The following is a 23,523-nucleotide window of genomic DNA, read 5'->3' as shown; positions in this document are numbered from 1 at the left end:
GATTTTGACCCAGTGACAGTGAAGGAACGACAAAATATTTCCAAGTCGGGGAGTTTAGTGACTTGGATAGGAACCTCTAGGTGATGGGGTTCCCAACTATCTGCTGCTCTTGTCATTCTAGATGGTAGTGGTGTTGGGTTTGGAAGGTGCTGCCTCAGGAACCTTGCGAGTTCCTGCGGTGCATCTTGTAGCTGGCACATCCAGTTGCCACTGTTCGTCGGTGGTGAAGAGATTGAATGTTTGTGGAAAGGGACAGGGAGCTGTCCCCAGTTATTCAATCTCTGAGTGCAGCCCATGAGGTAACGGGGAGCCATAGAGCTGGTAAAGTGAGGTCCCAAGCTCAAGCCCTGTCCAGAGTAGTAGACCTCAGCGTTTGGCTCCGATTACACAACGCTTTGAGTTGGGATCCACCACCTAAACCCACAGAGGTTGGATTATATAAAAGATTAGGTACCTGAGGTTGTGGCAGTACAACAGACGGGGGAGCAAGCTCTTGAAGATATTGTAACTCAGGCAGTTGGAGAGATTGGCCTCTTCCATACATTCTTCCGACACCTGCAGGAGGTAGGCCAGAGCAGAACAGTTGATGGGGGTCAGTTTTCCAGCCAGACACCCCGTTCTGAGGGCATCTGCTACCCCCTTAGCGATCTCAGTGTGCTGCAGCTCATGGAGACAGTGCATGATATTCACTGTTCTCGAAGAGATTACGTAGTCAGTGTTGAGGCAGCATTGCAAGTGGTGCATTACTGATGGTCGGTAGCTGTTGTGCTCGTCCTTTGTCAGGAGCAGGCCCTGCAGCAATCTGTTCACTTCTGGCGAGAGCAGACCAGAGAGAAAACGCACAAATATGTCCAAGTGACCATCTTCTGACTGGAGGGACTTATTGACCGCATTCTTAAAATGATTATGGAAGCCAATCTTGGGCCAAGACATGGCACTGTCAGTGAAGAGGTCAAATATGGCCCTTTTGGCAGCCGTGTAATAATAAATGGCAGCTAGGTACTCCTGCATGGTTATGTGTGTAAAGTAGTAAACTGTACAGATATTGGAGTCATCCTTTGTGAAGATCCTAGTGCACACACTTCCCTGTAGTGAGGTGAGGTCAATGCTGTATGCCTTCATGTCCTGTTCATAGAAAACAAACTTGCGTTTGATTAATCCATAAAATGCCAGCCTGCTCAGGTTAACAATCAGCTTCTTGGTATTGCTGTAAGTTTGATCAATTTTCAGTGCCTCCTGTTCCTTTTCCTGCCAGTCCCCACTGAGAATCATTTTGAAGAAATACGTGTAGATTTCTGTCATTGTCCTGGGGAAATTTCCAGCCTTATGACCGTCATTACTGATTCTGAGGTAGTATGCAAGGGACAGCCCAATCATCAGACAAAAGGACGGGACAGAGCACATTATGTAGAGCGACTTGTGGGCCTTTATATGTGAAAAGACCCGTACGGCCATTGGTCTTTCTTCAAAGAGTGTTCCCAAGAAGTCCTTCATCTCCAATTCCCCAAAACCCCTGAGTTCTGTCATTCTGTCCACAATTCCATCTGGGATTTGACCTGCTCCTGTTGGGCGTGAAGTGATCCAGACTGTTGCCTGGGAGAAAATGGTGCCTCGTATTATGTTGGCGATTAAGTTGTCAATCTGGATGTCTTTTTTTGGGTCAGTGCATGTCTGGGGGTTTGAAAACTCAAGTGGATACTTGAACTCGTCCAGTCCATCAAAGATCAGCAACACCTTTGCTGTCCCATTCAGGATGTGCTTGGTTTCAGTAATGTGGGGAAAGGTCAACTTGAGCAGCTTTTCTGCAGATATCCTATCAAAGGTGTTCAGCTCTCGAAACATGAAGGGGAATATGAAAGTGACATCTCTGTACAAGTCCCCCTTCAACCATTTGTACACCAATATTTTCACCAAAGTGCTTTTACCGATTCCAGCCACCCCCACCGTTACTGAGATGCGTGGCGGGTTATTAACCCTCGAAAGGGGCAGGAAGAGCCTGTCCAACGGGACATGTCTTGGGCTGTTCTTCATCCCTCTGGTAGCCTCAGTTTGCATGACATCATGCTCTTTCTGTTGGATGTCCGTCAGCCCATCAATTAGCAGGAGGTCGGTGAGCCTTTCCAGGGAGGACGTTTCACACACTGCACCGATGTCATTCTCACTCCCAAACTTGCTCTGCAGGACTTCAATGTGTTTCTGTACCATTGGCTCTTTAAACAAAAAACAAAAGAGTTTGAAATAAGGACCTGACGACCAACGTGCACAAGTAACCAATCCGCATGAGGCATCAGCTATTACTGTTGGTGAATTTACCTAACAACTTGAAGCATTCTCACCTCCCACTTTTTAAACAATAAATTTAGAGTACCCAATTCTTTTTTTTCCAATTAAGGGGCAATTTAGTGTGGCCAATTCACCGATCCTGCGCATCTTTTTGGGGTGTGGGGGTGAGACCCACACAAACATGGGAGAATGTGCAAACTCCACACAGACAGTGACCCTGGGCCGGGATCGAACTGGGTCCTCGGTACCGTGAAACAACAGTGCTAACCACTGTGCCACCGTGCCACCCCATGCCAATTGAACCTATCATAGAGTAAACATATTGACCCAACACTAAGAGTGGCAGTAAGTGGAAGAGCAACATAGAACATAGAACATACAGTGCAGAAGGAGGCCATTCGGCCCATCGAGTCTGCACTGACCCATTTAAGCCCTCACTTCCACCCTATCCCTGTAACCCATATCCCCTCTGGACCCCTCCTAAGAATTGGAGAAAGAGTGAGGAGAAACAAGTGAAGGAAAACAGGAGGTAGAGAAATGGATGGATAGGTGGAAAGGGCGAAGAAGCAGCAATGTGAAAGAAGGAGGGAAAAGAGGTGGGAAGGAGACTGAGGAAATGAGAAGAACATGCCATTCAAAACACATCAAGTTGTTGATAAGTTATCTGTGATATTATTAATTTTCCATTGTACTTTATACCCCGCTTAGCCTGAAAAACAGATCCATTCTGTATGAAATGCCAGAAGATAAATGATTCAGTTCCTCCATTGACTGAGTACCCAATTGTTGACTATGCAGTGATTAAAGCTCCCCATTGTACACTTAAATGACTTCATTTCAAGTCAGCCAGGTGAAGTCTCAACATCTGGTTAGAGATTACAGCAGAGGCTCCTTTGTGTCACTGCAGGAAGCAGTATTCTGGTTGCAGTGTCTGAGAGAGTACTGCCTATTTCATTAGTCTATCTGGCAAGTAACATCCAGTCAAGACACCCGGTCATTTTCTAGTCTGTATGTCTTCTGGGTACAATGGCTACTTCTGCAGCAAATCAATCTTCAACATTAAAAGATGCACGTTATTAAATATATTGCACTCCTTTAATTTGTACCATTTCAAATTATGTGTGTGGTGCCCCCATTTATAAATTCACTGTTCAGAAAATACTGAGTTGGGTGTGCAGAAGCACTCTTTCCCAAGTCCACTCTCATCCTCTCCAGCCCTCTCTCCTCCGCCTCTGTGTCCCTCCCCTTTTCTCTTTCCTTCTTTACTCCATTCCCTGCCTTTCTGCTTTGCTGTGAAGAGGTACTGATTTTTAAAATTCAATTTGGAGTGTGGGAGGTACTGGCTGGGGCCCATCCCTAATTACGCTTGAACTGAATGGCTTGTTCTGCCATTTCAGAGGGGCATTTAAGTAGGCCAGACCAGGTAAGCTTGCCAGATTTCCTTCCTTAAAGGATATTAGTGAACCAGGTGGGCTTTTTTACGACAATCGACTATGATTTCATGGTCATCGTTAGACGTTTAATTTTAGAGTTTTATTGAATTCAAATTTTACCATCAGCCATGGCGGGATTCAAACCCAGGTCCCCAGAGCATTATCCTGGGTCTCTGGATTACCAGGACAGTGACAATACCACAATGCCTCTTCTACTGAGCTGTGCTGATGGAAGCCCAAGATCAGTTTTCTCAGCCTCTATAACTCAAGGAGACCAGAGAACAGCAGGACAGAGAAAATAGGGATGGTTCATATTAAATAAAACGCCTTACCATAAATAGTAATTGAAAGGTAGAGCTGCAAGTTAGTGGTTTCTATAAAGGTCTGCAGTGACTCAGAGGCGGTGCTCCCTTTACCAGCCAGAACATCAATGACTGCCTTCACTTTGTCCGATAAGGCACTCAGTTCCTGAATCTGATTCACTTCTTCAGCACTGATCAGATCCTGTCTCTTCATGTAACGAATTATAGTCTCCAGAAAGGGCCCACTGATGGATTTTACCAGTTGCTTCCGATATCTGTTGATCCAAATACCTACAATGCACACAAGACATGGTGGAAAGTGAAAATTCAGACTCTCAGTGGTCATTTCGCAAATAGGATCAGTGCAAAAGACAAGGTTGAACATTTCCAACCATCTTCAGCCAGAAGTGCCAAGTGTGTGGTCCCTACCTTTATAGATGATGCCAATCTTCAGACAATTTGATTCAATCCAAATAATATCAAGAAACAGCTGAAGACACTGTATAAATACAATGAGCCCTCTCCACAGCCTGGCTGTAGTACTGAAGATGTGTGCTTCAGAACTAGCCCCCTCCATCCCAGCCAAGCTGTTCCAGTACAGTTACAACCCAATTTACCCAACAATGTTGCTCAGGTATATCTTCCACAAGAAGTAGGATAAGTAAAAACCAACCAATTGCTACCCTATCAGTCTATTCGCAATCTCAGAAGAGTGATGGGCAGGAAAGGGCAGCACGGTGGCACAGTGGGTTAGCCCTGCTGCCTCACGGCGCCGAGGTCCCAGGTTCGATCCTGGCTCTGGGTCACTGTCTGTGTGGAGTTTGCACATTCTCCCCGTCTTTGCGTGGGTTTCACCCCCACAACCAAAGATGTGCAGTCTAGGTGGATTGGCCATGCTAAATTGCCCCTTAATTGGAAAAAAAATGAATTGGGTACTCTAAATTTATTTTAAAAAAAGAAGAGTGATGGAAGGTGTCAGTGACAGTGCTGTCAAGCAGCACTCACACAACAATAACCTATTCACCAATGCTCAGTTTGGGTTCAGCCCGAACTAGTTAGCTTCAAACCTCATTATAGGTGTAATCCAAAAAGAGCTAAATTGCAGAGGTGAGAGTGATTGCCCTTGATATCAAGGCAATATTTGACTGAGTGTGGTATCAGGAGACCTTCGAAAAAGTGATCAATGGGAATTAGAGGAAAACTCTCCACTGGTTGGAGTCAGACCGAGCACAAAGGGAGATGGTTCTGGTTGTTTGAAACTCAGCCATTTTCTGCTTATTCATATGTCACCTTCCCACCAGTGATGAGGATGTTCGCCGATGATTGCACAGTGTTCTGTTCCATTCTCAACTCCTCAGGTACTGAAGCAGTCTGTGCCTGCGTGCAGCAATAACTGGACAACATTCAGGCTTGGGTTGATAACTGGCAGATAACATTCACGCCACACAAGTGCCAGGCAATGACCATCTCCAACAAGAGAGAACGGTAGCCCACCCACCATTTTGGTACCTAGCTTTGTAAGGGGGTGGGGTGAGCAATAAGCCCACCCACCCTGTAAATGTCTTCCCCATGGATTAAAGTCCTGCCCGATTCTAGAACTTGAGCACATAATCTAAGTTGACACTTCAGTGCAGTTCTGGGGGAGTGTTGCATTGCCAGATGTGTTGTATAGAACATAGAACAGTACAGCACAGAACAGGCCCTTCGGCCCTCGATGTTGTGCCGAGCAATGATCACCCTACTCAAACCCACGTATCCACCCTATACCCGTAACCCAACAACCCCACCCCCCCAACCTTACTTTTTAGGACACTACAGGCAATTTAGCATAGCCAATCCACCTCACCCGCACATCTTTGGACTGTGGGAGGAAACCGGAGCACCCGGAGGAAACCCACGCACACACGGGGAGGATGTGCAGACTCCGCACAGACAGTGACCCAGCCGGGAACTGAACCTGGGACCCTGGAGCTGTGAAGCATTTATGCTAACCACCATGCTACCCTGCTGCCCTTCCAGATGAGACATTTTCCTGAAGCATTGTCTACCAGATCACAAGGTAATTAGAGATGGGGAAGCCATTCAACCCATCTAAATAGGTGAGATCCTAATGTCCCTTCATCGTGGTGGCGTAAACTGTTTCTTCAATGGTTTCAGACATTTTATTGCCACAGACCTTTTTGATCGTTTATTCCACAAATTTAACACTCGCAGGAAGAAGAATTTCCTGATATCAGTCTACAATTACCTCTCAATAGTTTGAAGCTGTGACCACTTGTCCTATCTTAGCTACGTAACTGATAGAAAACTGATAGAAAGCAACCTTTTATCATAGGTAAAAAAGTTTCGAGGAAGAAATTATTTAAAGAAATCATATTAACTAAAATTTAAAGTCATATATTAACCATGACAGTAAGAAAAGCTGACTGCTTGGGAATCGATCAGATAAGCAAACTTCTAGAGTCCACAAGGCCAAACTAGCAGAAAGACCCTTTGTGTTAGAGAGCTGGGATAAGATCCTAGTGCCGTTTCCATGGTAACAACAAGTCACCCCATAGTGCTAAAATTGGTGGGAAAGGTTCTCTTCGAGTGGAAAAATACAGAAATTGCATCAGGCCTTTATCTCTTAATTTGACAGACAGACATTTGCTCGAATTAAATGAATTATAAATTATTTAAACCCAATCACAGTCAAAAAGGGGACAGAACTTCAAAACTTTAAAGAGTTCAATTGTCGGGATGAGACCTCACCTCTTTTGCTATTCTTACCAAATTTCTGAAACCTATTGCTAGCTTTGCAAACCGCCATTTTCTTTGGTTTCGTTTTTGTATTGTAGATTTTGATTCGGAGCTGAATTACCATGAATTAAGTATTTTAAATTCAATTCAACTTGTCTGTAGTGGCTAAGGACAAACAATCGATACATCTGACTAGCTTACTGCAGGGCTAGTTGGACCTTCCTAAATTCTGTACTTGTGTGAAAATTGAAGCTTACTAGTAGACACCACTAGCTGACAAAATAAAAGTTGCAAATTGTTTTTAACCCAAGAAGTCCAGTCTTGAATTTCTGTCATTTGGTATATGATACGGCGTTACAGGTATACGAATAGACACAGAAACCTAAAGTAATTCTCTGAACTGTCTTATCCCATTCCCTTCACTATTTGATGCAACTCTACAAAATCACCGCTCAGGGCTCCCAAGTCATTCCCCTGATCCAAGGGATTAGTTCTTCTCTAGGATCTCCAGCCCTCGAATGTTTCTCCTGTTTTTCCATGACCAGAACTGGACTCAAGGTGCAATCTGACAAAAGCACTCTACAGTTTAATCACAGTGTCCTCTACTGTTTTGGTTGTGTAGTTCAACTTTCCATTAGCTTCTCTGATTGCTGGCTGTGATGGATCCCTCAGTGCTATGGGAAGAAAACAGAGAGTTCTCCCAGTATCCTGGTCAGCAACTCCACTCAATCAGCCCCATCAATCATTTCATAGACTGTGCGTGAGATATTACTGTCTGCAAATCAGCTGTTTGTCCAGATAACGCACATCAGAAGGTTTTGAGGCTGCTCTCCATAATACTAGTCCCCATTTCTGCCATTAATTTACTTCTGGCTCTCTAGATTTACATGGGTCATGCAATAGAGTTTTTTAAAATAAATTTAGAATACCCAATTCATTTTTGCCAATTAAGGGGAAATTTAGCGTGTTCAATCCACCTACCTTACACATCTTTGTGTTGTGGGGGCGAAACCCATGCAAACAAGGGGAGAATGTGCAAACTCCACACGGGCAGTGAGCCAGAGCCAGGATCGAACCTGGGACCTCGGCGCCGTGAGACTGTAGTGCAATAGAGATAATGTTCATCCTCTATGCTGGTGGAACAGGTAGATTTTGCTTGCTTTTATTGCAAATCACTTCACTTCAATTTTGAATAGGTAGGTCATGTATGCTACCTGAGAACTAGGGAATCCATCACAGTACACCTCACACATCTGATCAGCACACCTTATACAAAGCTCCGGGCTTCTTTCTCATAAGGTGTGAGAATACCAGTGCTTGTCATCTAGGTAACATTTGATGTGGGGAATCAAGGCGTCCTAGTAAAACTGAAGCCAATGGGAATCTGAGGGGAATCTCTCCACTCGCTGGGAGTCTTATCTAGCACAAAGCAAGATGGTTATGGTTGTTGGAGTCCATTAATCTCAGCTGCAGGATATTGCAGCAGGGGTTTTCAGCTGCTTCATCAGTGACCATCCATCAAAAGGTCAGAAGTGGGGATGTTCAATGAGGATTGCACAGTGTTCAGTGCCATTCATTAATCCTCACTTACTGAAGTAGATCACGTGCAGATACAGCAAGACCTGGACAACATTCAGGCTTGAGCTGATAAGTGGCAAGTGATATTCATACCACACAAGTGTCAGGCAATAACTATCTCCATCAAAGGGAATCTAACCATCTGTCCTTAATGTCCATTGGAATTAGCACCACTGAATCCCACCATCACCATCCCAGGGGTTACCCACTCACCAGAAACATAACTGAACCAGCTACATAAATAGTGTGGCCACAATAGGAATTCTGTGGTCAGTAATTCACTACCTGACGCCCAAAGCCTATCCACCAACTGCAATGCAGAAGTCAGGGCCGGGATTCTCCCCTACCCGGCGGGGCGGGGGGTCCCGGCATAGCAGAGTGGCGCGAACCACTCCAGCGTCGGGCCTCCCCAAAGGTGCGGAATTCTTCACACCTTTAGGGGCTAGGCCCACGCCGGAGTGGTTGGCGCCACGCCGACTGGCGCCAAAACCGGCGGCAACGGCCTTTGACGCCCGGCGTCGGGGCTGGCCGAAAGGCCTTCGCCGGTTCGCGCATGCGCCGGTGCGTCAACAGCCACTGACGTCACCACCGGCGCATGCGCAGTAGGGGGGGTTCTCTTCCGCCTCCGCCATGGTGGATGCTGTGGCGCGGCGGAAGAAAAAGAGTGCCCCCACGGCACTGGCCCGCCCGCCGATCGGTGGGCCCCGATCGTAGGCCAGGCCACCGTGGGGGCACCCCCCGGGGTCCGATCGCCCCGCGCCACCCCCAGGACCCCGAGGGCCCGCTCGCGCCGCCAATCCCGTCGCCACCAGAGGTGGTTGAAACCACGTCAGCGGGATTGGCCTCTCAGCGTCGGGACTTTAGCCCATCGCGGGCCGGTCGGCGCAGCGTGATTCCCGCCCCCGCCAATTCCCGGGTGGGAGGGAATTCCGGCCACAGCGGGGGTGGGATTTACGCCGTCCCCGGGCAATTCTCCGACCCTGCGGGGGGGGGGATTTCGCCCCAGGAGTGTGAGGGAGTAATTGCCTGGGTGCATACAGCTCCAACAACAGTCAAGAAGCTCAACACCATTGAAGACAAAGCAGCCCACTTGATCAGCAAGCCATTTACTATATTAAACATTCACTTACTCCACCACCAGTACACACTTGCAGCAGCGTGTACCATATACAAAATGGACTGCAACAACTTGCCATGACTCCTTTGGCAGCACCTTGCAAATCTGCAACCTCTACCACCTGGAAGAACAAGAAGAGCAGGGACAAGTCCTTCCCACCAAGTCACACACCGTTCTGAATTGAAACTCAATTGTCATCCTTCACTGCTATTCAGTCAGGATTCTGGAACTCTCTCCCTATTAGCACTCTGTGTGTACCTATATCACATGAACTGTGGAGTTTCAAGAAGGCAGCTCACCATCACCTTCTCAAGGGCAATTCCGGATGGGCAATAAATTCTGGTGTTGCCAGTGGCGCTCACATCCCGTGAAGGAATAAAAAAAAATCTCCATGGCCTTTTCAGTGGTTCCTGCTGTAAGTTTTATGTGACCACTCCTGAAACACCTTCCTCAGGACACTGATATTCTGGCTGTTATTGGATCAGTCAGACACAATGCACAACACCTGGCAATTCAGTTTCATTGCCGTCAATGAAATTAAAAATCAGGGACAACGTATAACTGATTCAATAGCGTTTATTTTGATCCAAACTCAAGACAAATGTTTAATCCTCGTGTTTAGACCTACCTCCCAATGATGGGATGGATCTTTACTGCTTATTAACTCTAAAAATGTCATATCTCTGATCTCATAGACTAGACGTACCTTCCATTATCTCACACAGCAGCTACTGCACTGAGGGGTGCAACTGGCTTCTTCCAATAGCCTGTGACATCATCTGTCAACCTTTGTGCTGCCAGTTCCAGTCTGAACAATGTTGACCTTTCACTTCTGCTCGTTCTCTGACACCAGTTCCAAAACATACCATCCAGGGGTGGTTTGAAGCTGCAATCTGCACAGCACCATCCACAGCTGCCCCTCGGGTCACCCTTTCTCCATCCTGCTGTAATACAAATTAGCATATTATTCAACCTTCGAAAGTATGGCACGCAGGCATTTTGTGTAATTTGCCCGATTTTCCTCCTGTTACCCCTCTCCCACGATCAAAATGACAGTTGCACAGCTCATAGGATCAGCTAAGCAATGAAATGAGGGTGTGGAATATGTGATTACAGTAACTTCACTCCAATGCAGGTACAGGAAGCCAGGCCATTGCGAAACTGCCCAGCACACATAACACTGTTCCTTTAGCATCATTCACATGGAGCCCAGGATCCTCCCTAACAGCACTGTGGGAGCACCTTCACTGTGCAGGCTGCAGTAGTTCAACAAGGTGGCTCACCAATACTTCCTCAAAGGCAATTAAGGCAACAAGTGCTCTGAGTTCTGGAATCCTCTCCCCAAACCTCTCCGGCCTTCCCTCTCCTCCTCTAAGACATTTTAAAACCTACGTCTTTGCCTAAGCTTTTGATGTGACAGTACAGATGGAGCATTACTCTCTGTCTAACCCTCTCTTTTGACTGCCCTAGGAGCATCTGATAGGGCAGTCATGTCCATGAAGAATGTTTCAACAACATATCTGAGAGGTTTGAATTAAACGAGGAAGTTTGAGTCATGCTGCAGAATCTTATTATCAAGAGCTGTGCCCAGATGACCGAGGTCACAGTTTACAAGTATACAACACATTGAAAGCTGTGGGCTTAGAAACCATTAAACCACACCGAGCGCAGCAACATGCAAACTTACACAGCTACAGTCTGAGCTGAATATATCTACACTCACATCAGCCTCTAACTCAGTTCATTTCTGGAACGTTTTTTTAAAAACTATTAAAGCAGAGAGTAAGAAAGATGTTCTCCATCTCGTCTCATTTATAAAATCCATCTTCATCACTCGACACTCTCCCAAACACTCCCAGTGCAGGAACAAAACGGATTAGATACAGAATCAAGCTCCCTTGCCACTGTCCCATCAAACACTCCCGGGGCAGGTAAAGCACAGGTTAGAAACAGAAAGAATAAAAATCTCCACACTGCCCTGTCGTAACCAGAAAATGTTTCTTTCTATAGAACCGTTCATAACCTTGGAATGTCTCAAAGTGTTTTACAGTCAATTACATACCTTCGAAGTTTGGTTATCATTGCAATGTGGGAAACACTGCGGAGGAGCTTGATACGCAGACATTAAAATCCGGGATTCAGAGAATCACAAGGAAATTAATAGCCACTGCCCATCTGCCTACACCACATCCCGGCCATTTTATTTGTCCATTGGATCTGCAGCTTCCCAGCACAAAATCAATTCAAAAGAAGAAAACAAGTGTAAGAGTTCCCTGGCCCCAACATACCTGTTCTTAGTAACTGGAACTTAAGAAATTGGCAACATGTTTTTGGGGAACACAGAATGATCTTTAAAAGGAATGATTTTGTCTCAATTTTTGTGAACCCAGTTCGATGTGCAACACAAGTTCCTGAACATTGCCATTTATGAAAACCCATGCAAACATGATCAATGGCTACATCATTGTAGGAAGTGTAGGCAAGAGGTCCTGTTTGTAGAATATCAGGAATGAGGAACTAAACTAAACATCAGAACCTCAGTGGTTATAAACTCTGGGTTATTACCAGACCCATGTGCAAGTTAATGTTAATGAGTTAAGCAAATTTGAGAGGTGAACAGGGGTTGAAGGAGTGGTGCAAGAATGAAATGTCCCACTTCATGGGGAACTAACACCAGTTCCAGGACTGGAAGGAGCTGCACTGCTTCGACGGGTTCAACCTGAACCTGGCTGGATTCAGGGTCCTTGCAGAAAGGATAAACAGGGTGGTAAGAAAGACTTCAAACTAGTTAGTTGGGTGTGAGTGGAGCACAGGAGAACTCAAGAAAAGGTTGCATAGTTTATTTTTTTTTTAAATAATTTTTATTGAAGAGATTTTTTACATGAAAATATTTACCCCCCCTAACCATAGACTATTACAAAATATTCCCTCTTAACAAATATCCCCCCCCCGCCCGACCCCCCGCGCGCGCTGTCCCTCCCCCCTCCCCCCCCAAAAACAAACAAAGCAACAATTAACATCAAACAAGAACTGCGAACAAATTTGTCCGCATTACAACCTTAAATAGCCCACCACACCCGTTGTTGCCACCCTCCCCTCTCTCCCCCCCCCCCCCCCCCCCCGGGTTGCTGCTGCTGCGACCTCTGCACCCTATCTTTGAGCCAAAAAGTCGAGGAAAGGCTGCCACCGCCTGAAGAACCCTTGTACCGACCCTCTCAGGGCGAATTTGACCCTTTCCAACTGGATAAAGCTTGCCATGTCATTAATCCAAGTTTCCACGCTTGGAGGCCTCGCGTCCTTCCACTGTATCAGTATCCTTCTTCGCGCAACTAGGGACGCAAAGGCCAGTACTCCGGCCTCTCTCGCCTCCTGTACCCCCGGCTCCACCCCAACCCCAAAAATCGCTAGTCCCCATCCTGGTTTGACCCTGGATCCCACCACCCTCGACACCGTACTTGCCACCCCCTTCCAGAACTCCTCCAGTGCCGGACATGCCCAAAACATATGGACATGGTTCGCTGGACTTCCCGAACACCTGACACATCTGTCCTCACCCCCAAAGAACCGACTCATCCTTGTCCCCGTCATATGGGCGCTATGTAGCACCTTAAATTGAATGAGGCTAAGCCTCGCACACGAGGAGGAAGAATTAACCCTCTCCAGGGCATCAGCCCATGTCCCATCCTCTATCTGCTCTCCCAGCTCCCCCTCCCACTTGGCTTTCAGCTCCTCTACTGATGCCTCCTCAGCCTCCTGCATTACTTTGTATATGTCCGATATCCTCCCCCCTCCGACCCAGACCCCCGAGAGCACCCTATCGCTCGCCCCCCTACTGGGGAGCAAGGGGAACCCTTCCACCTGGCGTCTAGCAAATGCCTTCACCTGCAGATGTCAAAACACGTTTCCCGGGGGGAGCCCGAATTTCTCCTCCAGCTCTCTCAGGCTCGCAAACCTCCCACCTACAAACAGATCCTTCAGCTGCCTGATGCCCACCCTGTACCAGCTCTGGAATCCCCCGTCCATATTCCCCGGGATGAATCTATGGTTCCCTCTTAACGGTGCCTCCATCAGACCTCCCACTTCCCCCCTGTGTCGCCTCCACTGCCCCCAGATCTTGAGGGTGGCCGCCACCACCGGGCTCGTGGTATACCTCGTGGGAGGGAGCGGCCATGGCGCCGTTACTAGGGCCCCCAGGTTTATGTTGCCACAGGACGCCCTCTCCATTCGTTTCCAAGCTGCCCCCTCCCCTTCCATCATCCACTTGCGCACCATCGATACATTAGCCGCCCAGTAATACCCCGAAAGGTTGGGTAATGCCAGCCCTCCACTCTCCCTACTCCGCTCCAAGAAGACCCTCCTCACCCTTGGGGTGCCGTGCGCCCACACGTAGCTCATGATGCTGCTCGTCACCTTTTTGAAGAAGGCCCTAGGGAGGAAGATGGGCAAGCACTGGAATAAGAACAGAAACCTCGGGAGGACCGTCATTTTAACGGACTGCACTCTGCCCGCCAGCGACAGCGGCACCATGTCCCACCTTTTAAATTCCTCCTCCATCTGTTCCACCAGCCTAGTGAAGTTCAACTTGTGGAGAGTCCCCCAGTTCCTTGCCACCTGCACCCCTAAATATCTAAAACTCTTTCCTGCTCTCTTCAACGGGAGTCTCCCGATTCCCTCTTCCTGGTCCCCTGGGTGTATCACAAATACCTCACTCTTACCCAAGTTTAGCTTGTACCCCGAAAAGTCCCCGAATTCTGCTAGCAGTTCCATCACCTCCGGCATTCCCCCTTCTGGGTCTGCCACGTATAGCAGCAGGTCGTCCGCGTATAGCGATACCCGGTGCTCCTCCCCGCCCCTTGTCAGCCCTCTCCACCCCCCTGAGCCCCTCAGTGCCATCGCCAACGGTTCAATTGCCAGTGCGAAGAGCAGGGGGGACAAGGGGCACCCCTGTCTGGTCCCCCGGTGGAGCCCAAAATACTCCGATCTCCTACCATTCGTCACTACACTTGCCGTCGGGGCCGAATAGAGCAGCTTCACCCATTTAATAAATCCCTCCCCAAATCCAAACCGTTCCAGCGTCTCCCACAGGTACTTCCACTCCACCCTATCAAATGCTTTCTCCGCGTCCAATGCCACCACTATCTCCGCCTCCCCCTCCACTGCCGGCATCATGATGACGTTTAGCAGTCTCCGCACGTTCGTGTTGAGCTGCCGCCCTTTCACAAAACCCGTCTGGTCCTCGTGTATCACCCCTGGCACACAATCCTCTATCCTGGTAGCCAGGATCTTTGCCAGCAGCTTGGCGTCCACATTCAGGAGCGAGATAGGCCTATATGACCCACACTGCACGGGGTCCTTGTCCCGCTTCAAGATCAGAGAGATCAGTGCCTGCGACATTGTCGGGGGCAGAGCCCCCCCCTCCCATGCCTCGTTGAAGGCTCGCACCAGCACAGGGCCCACCAGATCCGCATATTTTTTGTAAAATTCCACCGGGAACCCGTCTGGCCCCGGCGCCTTCCCCGACTGCATATGCCCAATCCCCTTGACTAGCTCCTCTAACCCTATCTGCGCCCCCAGCCCCTCTACCAGCTCCTCTTGGACCTTGGGGAACCTCAGTTTGTTCAAGAAGCCCTCCATCCCCCCTCCCCTCGTCGGCGGCTCTGACCGATACAGCTCCTTATAGAAGTCTCTGAAAACCCCATTTACTTCTGGCCCCTTCTGCACTATGTTCCCACCCCTCTCCCTCACTCCCCCAATTTCTCTAGCCGCATCCCGCTTGCGGAGCTGATGCGCCAACATCCTGCTCGCCTTCTCCCCATACTCATAAATCGCGCCCTGCGCCCTTCTCCACTGTGTCTCCGCCTTTCTGGTGGTCAACAGGTCAAACTTAGCCTGCAAACTACGCCGTTCCCCCAGCAGCCCCTCCTCTGGTGCCTCCGCATATTTCCTATCCACGTCCAGAAGCTCCCCCACCAGCCTCTCCCTCTCCTGTCTCTCCCTCCTTTCCCTATGTGCCCGTATGGAGATCAGCTCCCCCCGGATCACCGCCTTCAGGGCCTCCCATACCATCCCCACCTGCACCTCCCCCGTGTCATTAATGTCCAGATATCTTTCAATGCTCTTCCGGACCCTCTTATACACCTCCTCATCCGCCAGCAACCCCACATCCAGGCGCCACAGCGGACGCTGGTCTTGCACCTCCCCCATTTCCAAATCTACCCAGTGTGGCGCGTGGTCTGAGACCGCTATGGCCGAGTACTCCACTTCCCGTACTTTCGGGATCAGTCCCCTGCTCAATACAAAAAAGTCAATTCTAGAATAGACTCTGTGGACATGGGAGAAAAAGGAATACTCCCTCGCCCTCGGCCTCCCAAACCTCCAGGGGTCCACCCCTCCCATCTGCTCCATAAACCCCTTTAACACTTCTGCCGCTGCCGGCCTCCTACTCGTCCTTGAACTCGATCTGTCCAACACGGGGTCCAGCACTGTGTTGAAGTCCCCCCCCATGATCAGGCCCCCTGCCTCCAGGTCCGGAATGAGGCCCAGTAGGCGCCTCATGAAGCCAGCGTCGTCCCAGTTCGGGGCATACACGTTAACCATCACCACTTTCTCCCCCTGCAGCCTACCCTTCACCATGACATATCTACCCTCTTTATCCGCCACCACCTCCGCCGCCACGAACGACACCCTCTTCCCTACCAGGATCGCCACCCCTCGGTTCTTTACGTCCAGTCCTGAGTGGAACACCTGTCCCACCCACCCCCTTCTCAGGCGGACCTGGTCCGCCACCTTCAAATGGGTCTCTTGTAGCATTGCTACATCCGCCTTCACCCCCTTCAAATGCGAGATTACTCTCGTTCTCTTGACCGGCCCATTCAGCCCCCTCACATTCCAAGTGATCAGCCGGGTCGAAGGGCAGCCCGCCCCTTTCCCCTGCCGACTAGCCATATCCTGTCCCCTGCTCGCCCCGAGTCAGCCCTCCCTTTCTGACCCGCTCCCCATGGCGATGGCGCCCCCCCCCCCACCCCTCCAGTCCTCAACTTCTCCTCCCTGGCCTTTTCAGCAGCAACCCGGTGGCCCCCCCCCTTCCCCCTCCCCCTCTCCCCCCCCTCCCCCCCCAGGCTAGGACCCTTCCTAGCCGCGATGCACCCTCCATAGTACTTCCGTAAGTCAGCTGGTTTACGCTGACCCGGCTGCCCCTGCCACACTCCGGCTCCTCCCGGCATGGGGGACGTCCCCCCGCTTACCACCCCTCCTTGACCCCGCTCCAGCGCGGGAAAGGGAGCCATTGCTGACCACGCCCCTTACTCCCACCCCCCTCCCTCCTCTGCCCCGTGCGCGGGAAACCAGAGGAAAAGGTTGCATAGTTTTATAAGGCCACAAAGAAGTCCCCACCAAGTAGTTCAAAGAAACTTAGTTCATTTACAATACCTATTATATACATCACAAGATAGATCCCAAATGGGTCTGCCTTGCCAGTGCCTAAGTGGCCAGATTTAGCAGGGTGTCATCACTTGGGGGGAGGAGGGATGTGGGGTGATGCCCATGTGGGTGGAGGGTGACATTGCCCATGCGTGGGGTGTGTGGGGGTCCCAGAAGCCCACTTAGAGACCGGGGCACCCCTTCAAAATGGTGACTGATCGCTGAGGAGCCGATCTGGCCAGTGGGTTCAGCTCCCCAATGATGAAAATAATTCTCTGTATACTTGACCGGGGAGAAACTTCCCAGGGCCCAAAAAAGTTACTAAGGACGGGATTTCCCAACCAACCCTGCCACGTGGTCTTCGGCGGCAGAGGCAACCTGCCAGTGGGAATTTCCGACTCCAGTGTTGTCAACGGGATTTGCCAGTGACTGCACCCCTCCTCGCCGGGATACCCATGCACCAGTGTGGGACTGGAATAACCCGCTGGCGTGAACAGCTGGTAGATCGAGTCCTAAGTGTGGTTAAATAGTGGTGGGAAACTTGCCGACAGAGTCATGGTGAAACTCCCAGCAAAGCCCACCTCAAATTACACTTAGAAACCTTTCAGTTTCGCGCCTTTATTTTTTTAAATATATATTTTTATTATGCTTTTTAACTTTTTACAAATAATCATAGAATCCCTAGTGCAGGAGGAGGCCAATCGGCCCATTGAGTCTCCACTGACCCTCTGATACAGCTCCACTAGGCCCATTCCCCACCCTATCCCCCGAACCCAGTAACTCCACCTAAACCTTTGGGACACAATTTAGCACGGCCAATTCACCTAACCATCTTTGGACTGCAACACCAACATTTTCAACGCAAAACAGGTACAGTATAGAACAAGAATTATTGCAAATATAAGAACAAAAAGGTTTTTTCATTAACACAAACAAAACAAAGAAGAAGTAAGTAACTTAAACTCAATACCCAAAATCAGTAACAACCCTAACAGCTGACGGTGTCTCAATCTTTCAAAATGGAGATAAACGGTTGCCATCTCAGGTAGAATCTCTCAACAGAATCCCTGATGGTGACTTCTGGTGGAGGTATGTCGGACGAAGTCGCACGTTGGATGGCTCCTGCTCAAGGCTTGATTGTTTAGAATTTAATGCCCTGTCCCAGGGGCAATTTTTCATTAAATGCGTGCAGCAAGACATAAGGAAGGAGGATGTCATGAAAAAAAAGGAAAGCCGCCGTGAAGGGGGAGGGTGAAGGTTCACTGTCGCGTGGAAGGGTCGGCTCAGCATCTGGAAGGGTGGCAGAGGCTGGGTCGCTGGGTGGGGCCGCACTGTTCACGGCACAAAAGATGACCGAGGTGATGGGTTTGGAATTTGAAAAACAGTTCACAAAGCACATGGAGGTGATGAGGAAGAAGATGGTGGCAGTATTGAAGATGTTGGTGGAAGAGGTGATTGCCCCGGTGAAGACGGCGGTGTCCAGAACATCGGTCGAGGTGCAGGAGCAGGGCGAGAAACTGAAGGGAGTGGAGGATGTCCTGTCGCAATACAGCGATCAGCTCACCTCAATGGATGAGGAGCGGCAGAGGGTGGTCAAGGCCAACAAGGGTCTGCAAGCCAGAGTGGAGGACCTGGAAAACAGAGCTAGGCACAGAATCTGAGGAGCATGGGCCTTCCCAAAGGGGTGGAGGGCCTGGATCAGACGGAATACTTTGCCAAGGTGTTGGCGGAGCTGATGGGGAAGGGAGAAGATCCCTCCCGGTTCGAACTGGATCGGGCTCATTGGTCGTGGAGGCTAAACCAAAGGCGAATGAGCTGCCAAGGGCGGTGATTATTTGTTTCCATAGGTACCGCATGAAGGAGAAGGTCCTGTATTGGGCAAAGCAGGAGCGGGAGGTGCAGTGGGCTGGTGCTGCTATATGTGTACAGCAGGACTTAACCATGGAGTTGGCGAGGGGGCCGAGTATAAACAGCACTGTATAACAGTGGGTGCGGTTCGGCATAATGTACCCATTTAAGTTGAGGGCGACCTATAACTCCAAAGACTTTGACTTTGAGATGGTGGAAGCAGCGGAGGTGTTTGTGAAGGCAGAAGGACAGGGGCAGAAGTGAGAAATGGGACTGAGGATTGGTCTTGGACTGAGGGTAGGGGGTGTGTGGAAGATTGTATATAGCTCTATTTTTATCTCACGTTGTTCTATTTGGACAAGGTAGGAGTTGGGATTTTTTGAAATGATGGCTTTATGGGGTTTGTGTGTTTACACTGGGGTTGTGTGTTTTCATGGGACCTGGCAGGGGGAGAGGATTGGAGGGGAGTGGGGCCTGGGAAGGTGCCTCCACACTTGCTAGCTCAAGCTGGCTAGTGAATGGGTGTGCTGGAGGAGGGGCTGTGACCATTTGCTAGCTCAAGGTGGCTAGTGAATGGGTGTCCTGGAGGAGGGGCTGTGACCATTTGGGCTGGCAGAACAGGTTTTGATGCGCCTAGGAGGTGTGAAAAGTTGGGTGACCGATACTGAGTGAGGTGTTTTCGAGAGGAAGTGGATGGGAGGGGTTTGATAGTAACAATGGGATAAGGCAGGCCAAGCTTAGTGGGCAGGACCCAGAGTTATGATGATGGCTGATGGCGGATAGGAGGGGCCGGGAGGGAGGGGGGGGGGGGGGGGGGCGGAGGCGAAATGAGAGACCCCCAGTTAGAAAAGTTACATGGAATGTGAGGGGTTTGTTGGAGGGAGGTGTTCAGTGTCATCTCAGGGGCGGTGCACGTGAACCTTGAACCAGGGCCCCTGGAAGCCATTTTCGGGGGGTCGGACCGGCTCGGGCGGCAGGCAGGTGTGGGGGCAGAGATTTTTAGCCTTTGCTTCGCTGATTGCCCTGAGGCAGGTGCTGTTGCGGTGGAGGTCAGCTTCTCCATCCTGTGACACGGCTTGGCGGGGGGACCTGCTGGAATTTTTTGACTCTTGGGAAGGTGAAGTCTCAGCTGAAGGGGGATGAAGGGTTTCACATTTCATGGGGGCTGTTTATTATGCACTTTTCGAGAATTGGTTGCCATTGAACATTGGGAGGGGGGGGGGGGGGGGGTTGGTGTTATTGTTGTCTTTGATTACACTGTTTACCGATTGACTGTTAATTTGTGTTTTTTACCTGGAATGTATGGGTGGCTGTTTTGGTCTGTATATTGAGCAGAGTGTGGTTTGTGTGTCTGTGGGATTGTTATTCTATTTATTTCTGTTTGTTTTTTCTTTGGTTGTTTATGAATGAAAATGTTGATTTTGAGAATAAAAATGAGAATAAAAAGAGTTATTAAAAAAAGAACCTCTGATGGTAAATTTAATTTTCTCCAAATGCAAAAGGGACATTAAGTCCCCTAACCAGCCAGAGGCACTGGGCAGAGCGGGAGACCTCCAACAAAACAGCATCCACCTCGGGGTGATTAATGAGGCAAAGGCGATAACGTCTGCCTCTGGCCCAGAGTGAATTGCTGGAGAGTCCAAAACCCCAAATATGGCCAGCAGTGGGCATGGCTATAATTCTAATCAGAGAATATTGGACAAGGGCACGATCAAATTAAAAAAAAACAACAGAGTCCCGTTTTGGGCAGGATTAACTAGGTTGTTGTGGGGAGTAAAACTTATTTAAGTTATGTACCATGAGGGCAACTGAAAGATGCGCCAAAAAGTAATCACAAAAAGAAAGAAAATAGGTTATTGTAAGGAGTGAATGGTAGAAACCCCTCAAATTAACTAAGGTAATCAAGGATACAGCCAAACAGCAACATGAAAAGTGCCCATACAACAAACCATTCAGATTAAACGGAGCACAAATTATGCTTCTGGACAAAGGACTCCTGGCGAATGTTTTTCACGAAATGTTAAATGAAGGCAGGCTATTATTTATCCCAATATTGGCTCCATTCTTATATAGGGAAGATTTCACTTTCTTAAACGCAGTCCTTTTCTTGCCTGGGTCTGCACTCATGCCCTGGTATAATCTGATAGAGTGGCCTCCAACGTAAAATCCCTGTGTTCTCTTGCCCATCGAAGCATTAACTCCTTCTCCTTAAAGCTGTGAAACCGTGCAATTACAGCACGGAAGGATCTCCAGAGCGAGGCTTGGGTGGAACTGAATGGTGGGTCCTGTCTATTTCTAGGGGTGGTGGAAGTACTTTCTCACCCCCCATTTTGTGGAATAGGTGTGAGAATACTGAGTGGGGGTGGACCTCTGATTCACTCCGGTTACCCCACAACACAAACATTTTGCCTTCTGGATCTGTCCTCCAGGGTGTTCAGCTTGGGTGTTAATGTCCTGTTATCTATGATCACATCGGCAAAATCGGATACCAAGCAGGTGATCCTATCACTATGGTCAGACAATGCAGTCTCCATATCCTTGATTGTGGATCCTTGTGCTTCGACAGTCTGGCCGGTGATGTCAAGAGCCAAGCAAATGGGGGCCAAGGCCTCCTCGATTATCTTTCAAGATTCAAATTCAAACATTGTCGATATTGTGGGCAGCACGGTAGCATGGTGGTTAGCATAAATGCTTCACAGCTCCAGGGTCCCAGGTTCGATTCCCAGCTGGGTCACTGTCTGTGTGGAGCCTCCCCGTGTGTGCGTGGGTTTCCTCCGGGTGCTCCGGTTTCCTCCCACAGTCCAAAGATGTGCGGGTTAGGTGGATTGGCCATACTAAATTGCCCGTAGTGTCCTAAAAAGTAAGGTTAAGGGGGGGTTGTTGGGTTACGGGTATAGGGTGGATACGTGGGTTTCAGTAGGGTGATCATTGCTCGGCATATCGAGGGCCGAAGGGCCTGTTCTGTGCTGTACTGTTCTACTGTTCTACTGCTCAAGCTCAACTGCCAAAACTTTGCTGAGTCCTTTGGCTGTTAGTGGAGTGGCTGGAAAGGAAGCTACCATCGCCACCTTACCTCCAGTTAATACAGGCTTCAGAGTCTGCTGTCAAAATTAGGGCCGATTCTTTTCTGGCTTTGCCTCTCCTGGGCATCACATATATGAGGGAACTCTACCCAGTTAATTTCCAAGTTTTTGGGGGCAGCATGGTGGGGAGGACCTGGGTTCGGAAAAAAAATTTAGTTTCCAGATTTTTTTCCAGTAAGTTAAAGATTCATGATACTGGGAAAAAAGATAGAAAGGGCAGGGACTAGATTCTCCGCAGCCCAACGCCGAAATCATAGCCGACGCAGGGGCTGAGAATCTGGTTTGACGCCATAATTGGGCCCGGCGCCGGTTCGGCGATTCTCCGGGCACCAAATTCGGCGTCACCGCAGAGTACACTGCGCCGCCAGGGGGCTATTGCCAGAGGCCCACTCAGCAATCCTCCGCTCCCGACCGGCCAAGTTCCCGATGGCATGGAACTAACCACAATTGGCGGTAGGGATGCTCACGTGGCGGCTGCAGACTTAGTCCGCGGCCGCCCTGGTCAGGGGCGAGCAGATCGGGGACCAGTGGGGACTTGTGGGCGGCCGGGGTTTAATGTGCGGGGATTGAGGCTCGGGCACATAGCCGATTAGGGGGGGGGTCTCTTTATTCGGTCAGGCTCCGCGGTCCGAGTCAGCGCGGCCTCTGACCCGGAAGTGCAGGGGCCCGTATCTGCAGCAAAAGTTGAGAGATTCTCTCCGGTTTCCTGCAAGCCCCCTGCAGGCCTGAGAACTCGTTACACCTTTTTGCAGGAATCTCAGGAGTAAAACTCCACCGAGGGCATTTAAATGCATTGGATAAACATATGGATGATAATAGAATAGCAGAGATGGGCTTTAGGTTGGTTTCACAGGTCGGCGCAACATTGAGGGCCGAAGGGCCTGTACTGCGCTGTAATGTTCTATTTTCTATGTTATGATGCTGGCGTGGGGACATAGGGTGGGATTCTCCGACCCCCCCCCCCCCCCCCGGCCGGGTCGGAGAATCGCCGGGGGGCGGTGTGAATCCCGCCCCACCGCCGGCTGCCGAATTCTCCGGCGGCGGTTTTCGGACAGGGGCGGGGAATCAAGCCGCGCCGGTTGGGAGCTGTTGGCAGCGCCCCCCCCCCCCTTCCCCCCCCCCCCCCCCCCCCCCCCAGCAATTCTCCTGGCCCCAACGAGCACCCGTTTTCGGCCAGTCCCACCGGCGTGAAATAGACATGGTCCATCCCAGCGGGACCTGGCTTAGAGGGCGGCTTGCAGAATCCTCGGGGGAGGCGCGGGTGGATCTGGCCCCGGTAGGGGCCCCCACGGTGGCCTGGCCCGCGATCGGGGCCCAGCTATCTGCGGGCGGGCCTGTGCCATGGGGGCACTCTTTCCCTCAGCGCTGGCCTCTGTAAGGCTCCGCAATGGCCGGCGCGGAGAAGTAACCCCCTGTGCATGTGCAGGAAACATGCCGGCGGTTCTGCGCATGCGCCAAATCGCGGCGCCCACGGCGGCCCTTCGGAGTCGGTTGCCGCAGCGCCAACCCCTCCAGCACCGGCCTAGCCCCCGGAAGTGCGGAGGATTCCACAACTTCCGGTCGGCTTGACACCGGAGTGGTTCGCGCCGCCCTTGGCGCCGGGACGGGCCGCCCCACCAATTGCGGGAGAATCACGCCCATGGTCTCAATAATGGAGAATCCAGCCCCAGCTTTCCAATTGGAACCACCTCGTGTGCGTCTTCCCCTCACATCATGCCACC

General features: G+C 50.1%; 1 protein-coding gene across 3 annotated transcripts in view; it reads right to left on the bottom strand.

Moving 5' to 3' along the window:
- nlrc3 (NLR family, CARD domain containing 3) overlaps positions 1 to 23,523 on the bottom strand; it is a 109,690-nt gene that overhangs the window by 55,432 nt on the left and 30,735 nt on the right. For 2 of the 3 annotated variants that reach the window (XM_038820769.1, XM_038820768.1), the window contains exons 2-4: positions 10,159 to 10,396; positions 4,049 to 4,309; positions 455 to 2,210 (exon numbers count right to left, since the gene is read on the bottom strand). In XM_038820769.1, the coding sequence (XP_038676697.1) occupies positions 455 to 2,210; positions 4,049 to 4,309; positions 10,159 to 10,165 (2,024 nt within the window). In that variant the 5' untranslated portion in view covers positions 10,166 to 10,396. The remainder of the gene's footprint in view (positions 1 to 454; positions 2,211 to 4,048; positions 4,310 to 10,158; positions 10,397 to 23,523) is intronic. The other variant, XM_038820770.1, reaches the window with a different exon arrangement.

This window comes from Scyliorhinus canicula, chromosome 15 (assembly GCF_902713615.1).
Source record: "Scyliorhinus canicula chromosome 15, sScyCan1.1, whole genome shotgun sequence".
NCBI classification, from domain to species: Eukaryota; Metazoa; Chordata; class Chondrichthyes; order Carcharhiniformes; family Scyliorhinidae; genus Scyliorhinus; species Scyliorhinus canicula.
Note: the sequence above shows the minus strand (reverse complement) of the source record. Positions and strands in the feature narration are given on the sequence as shown.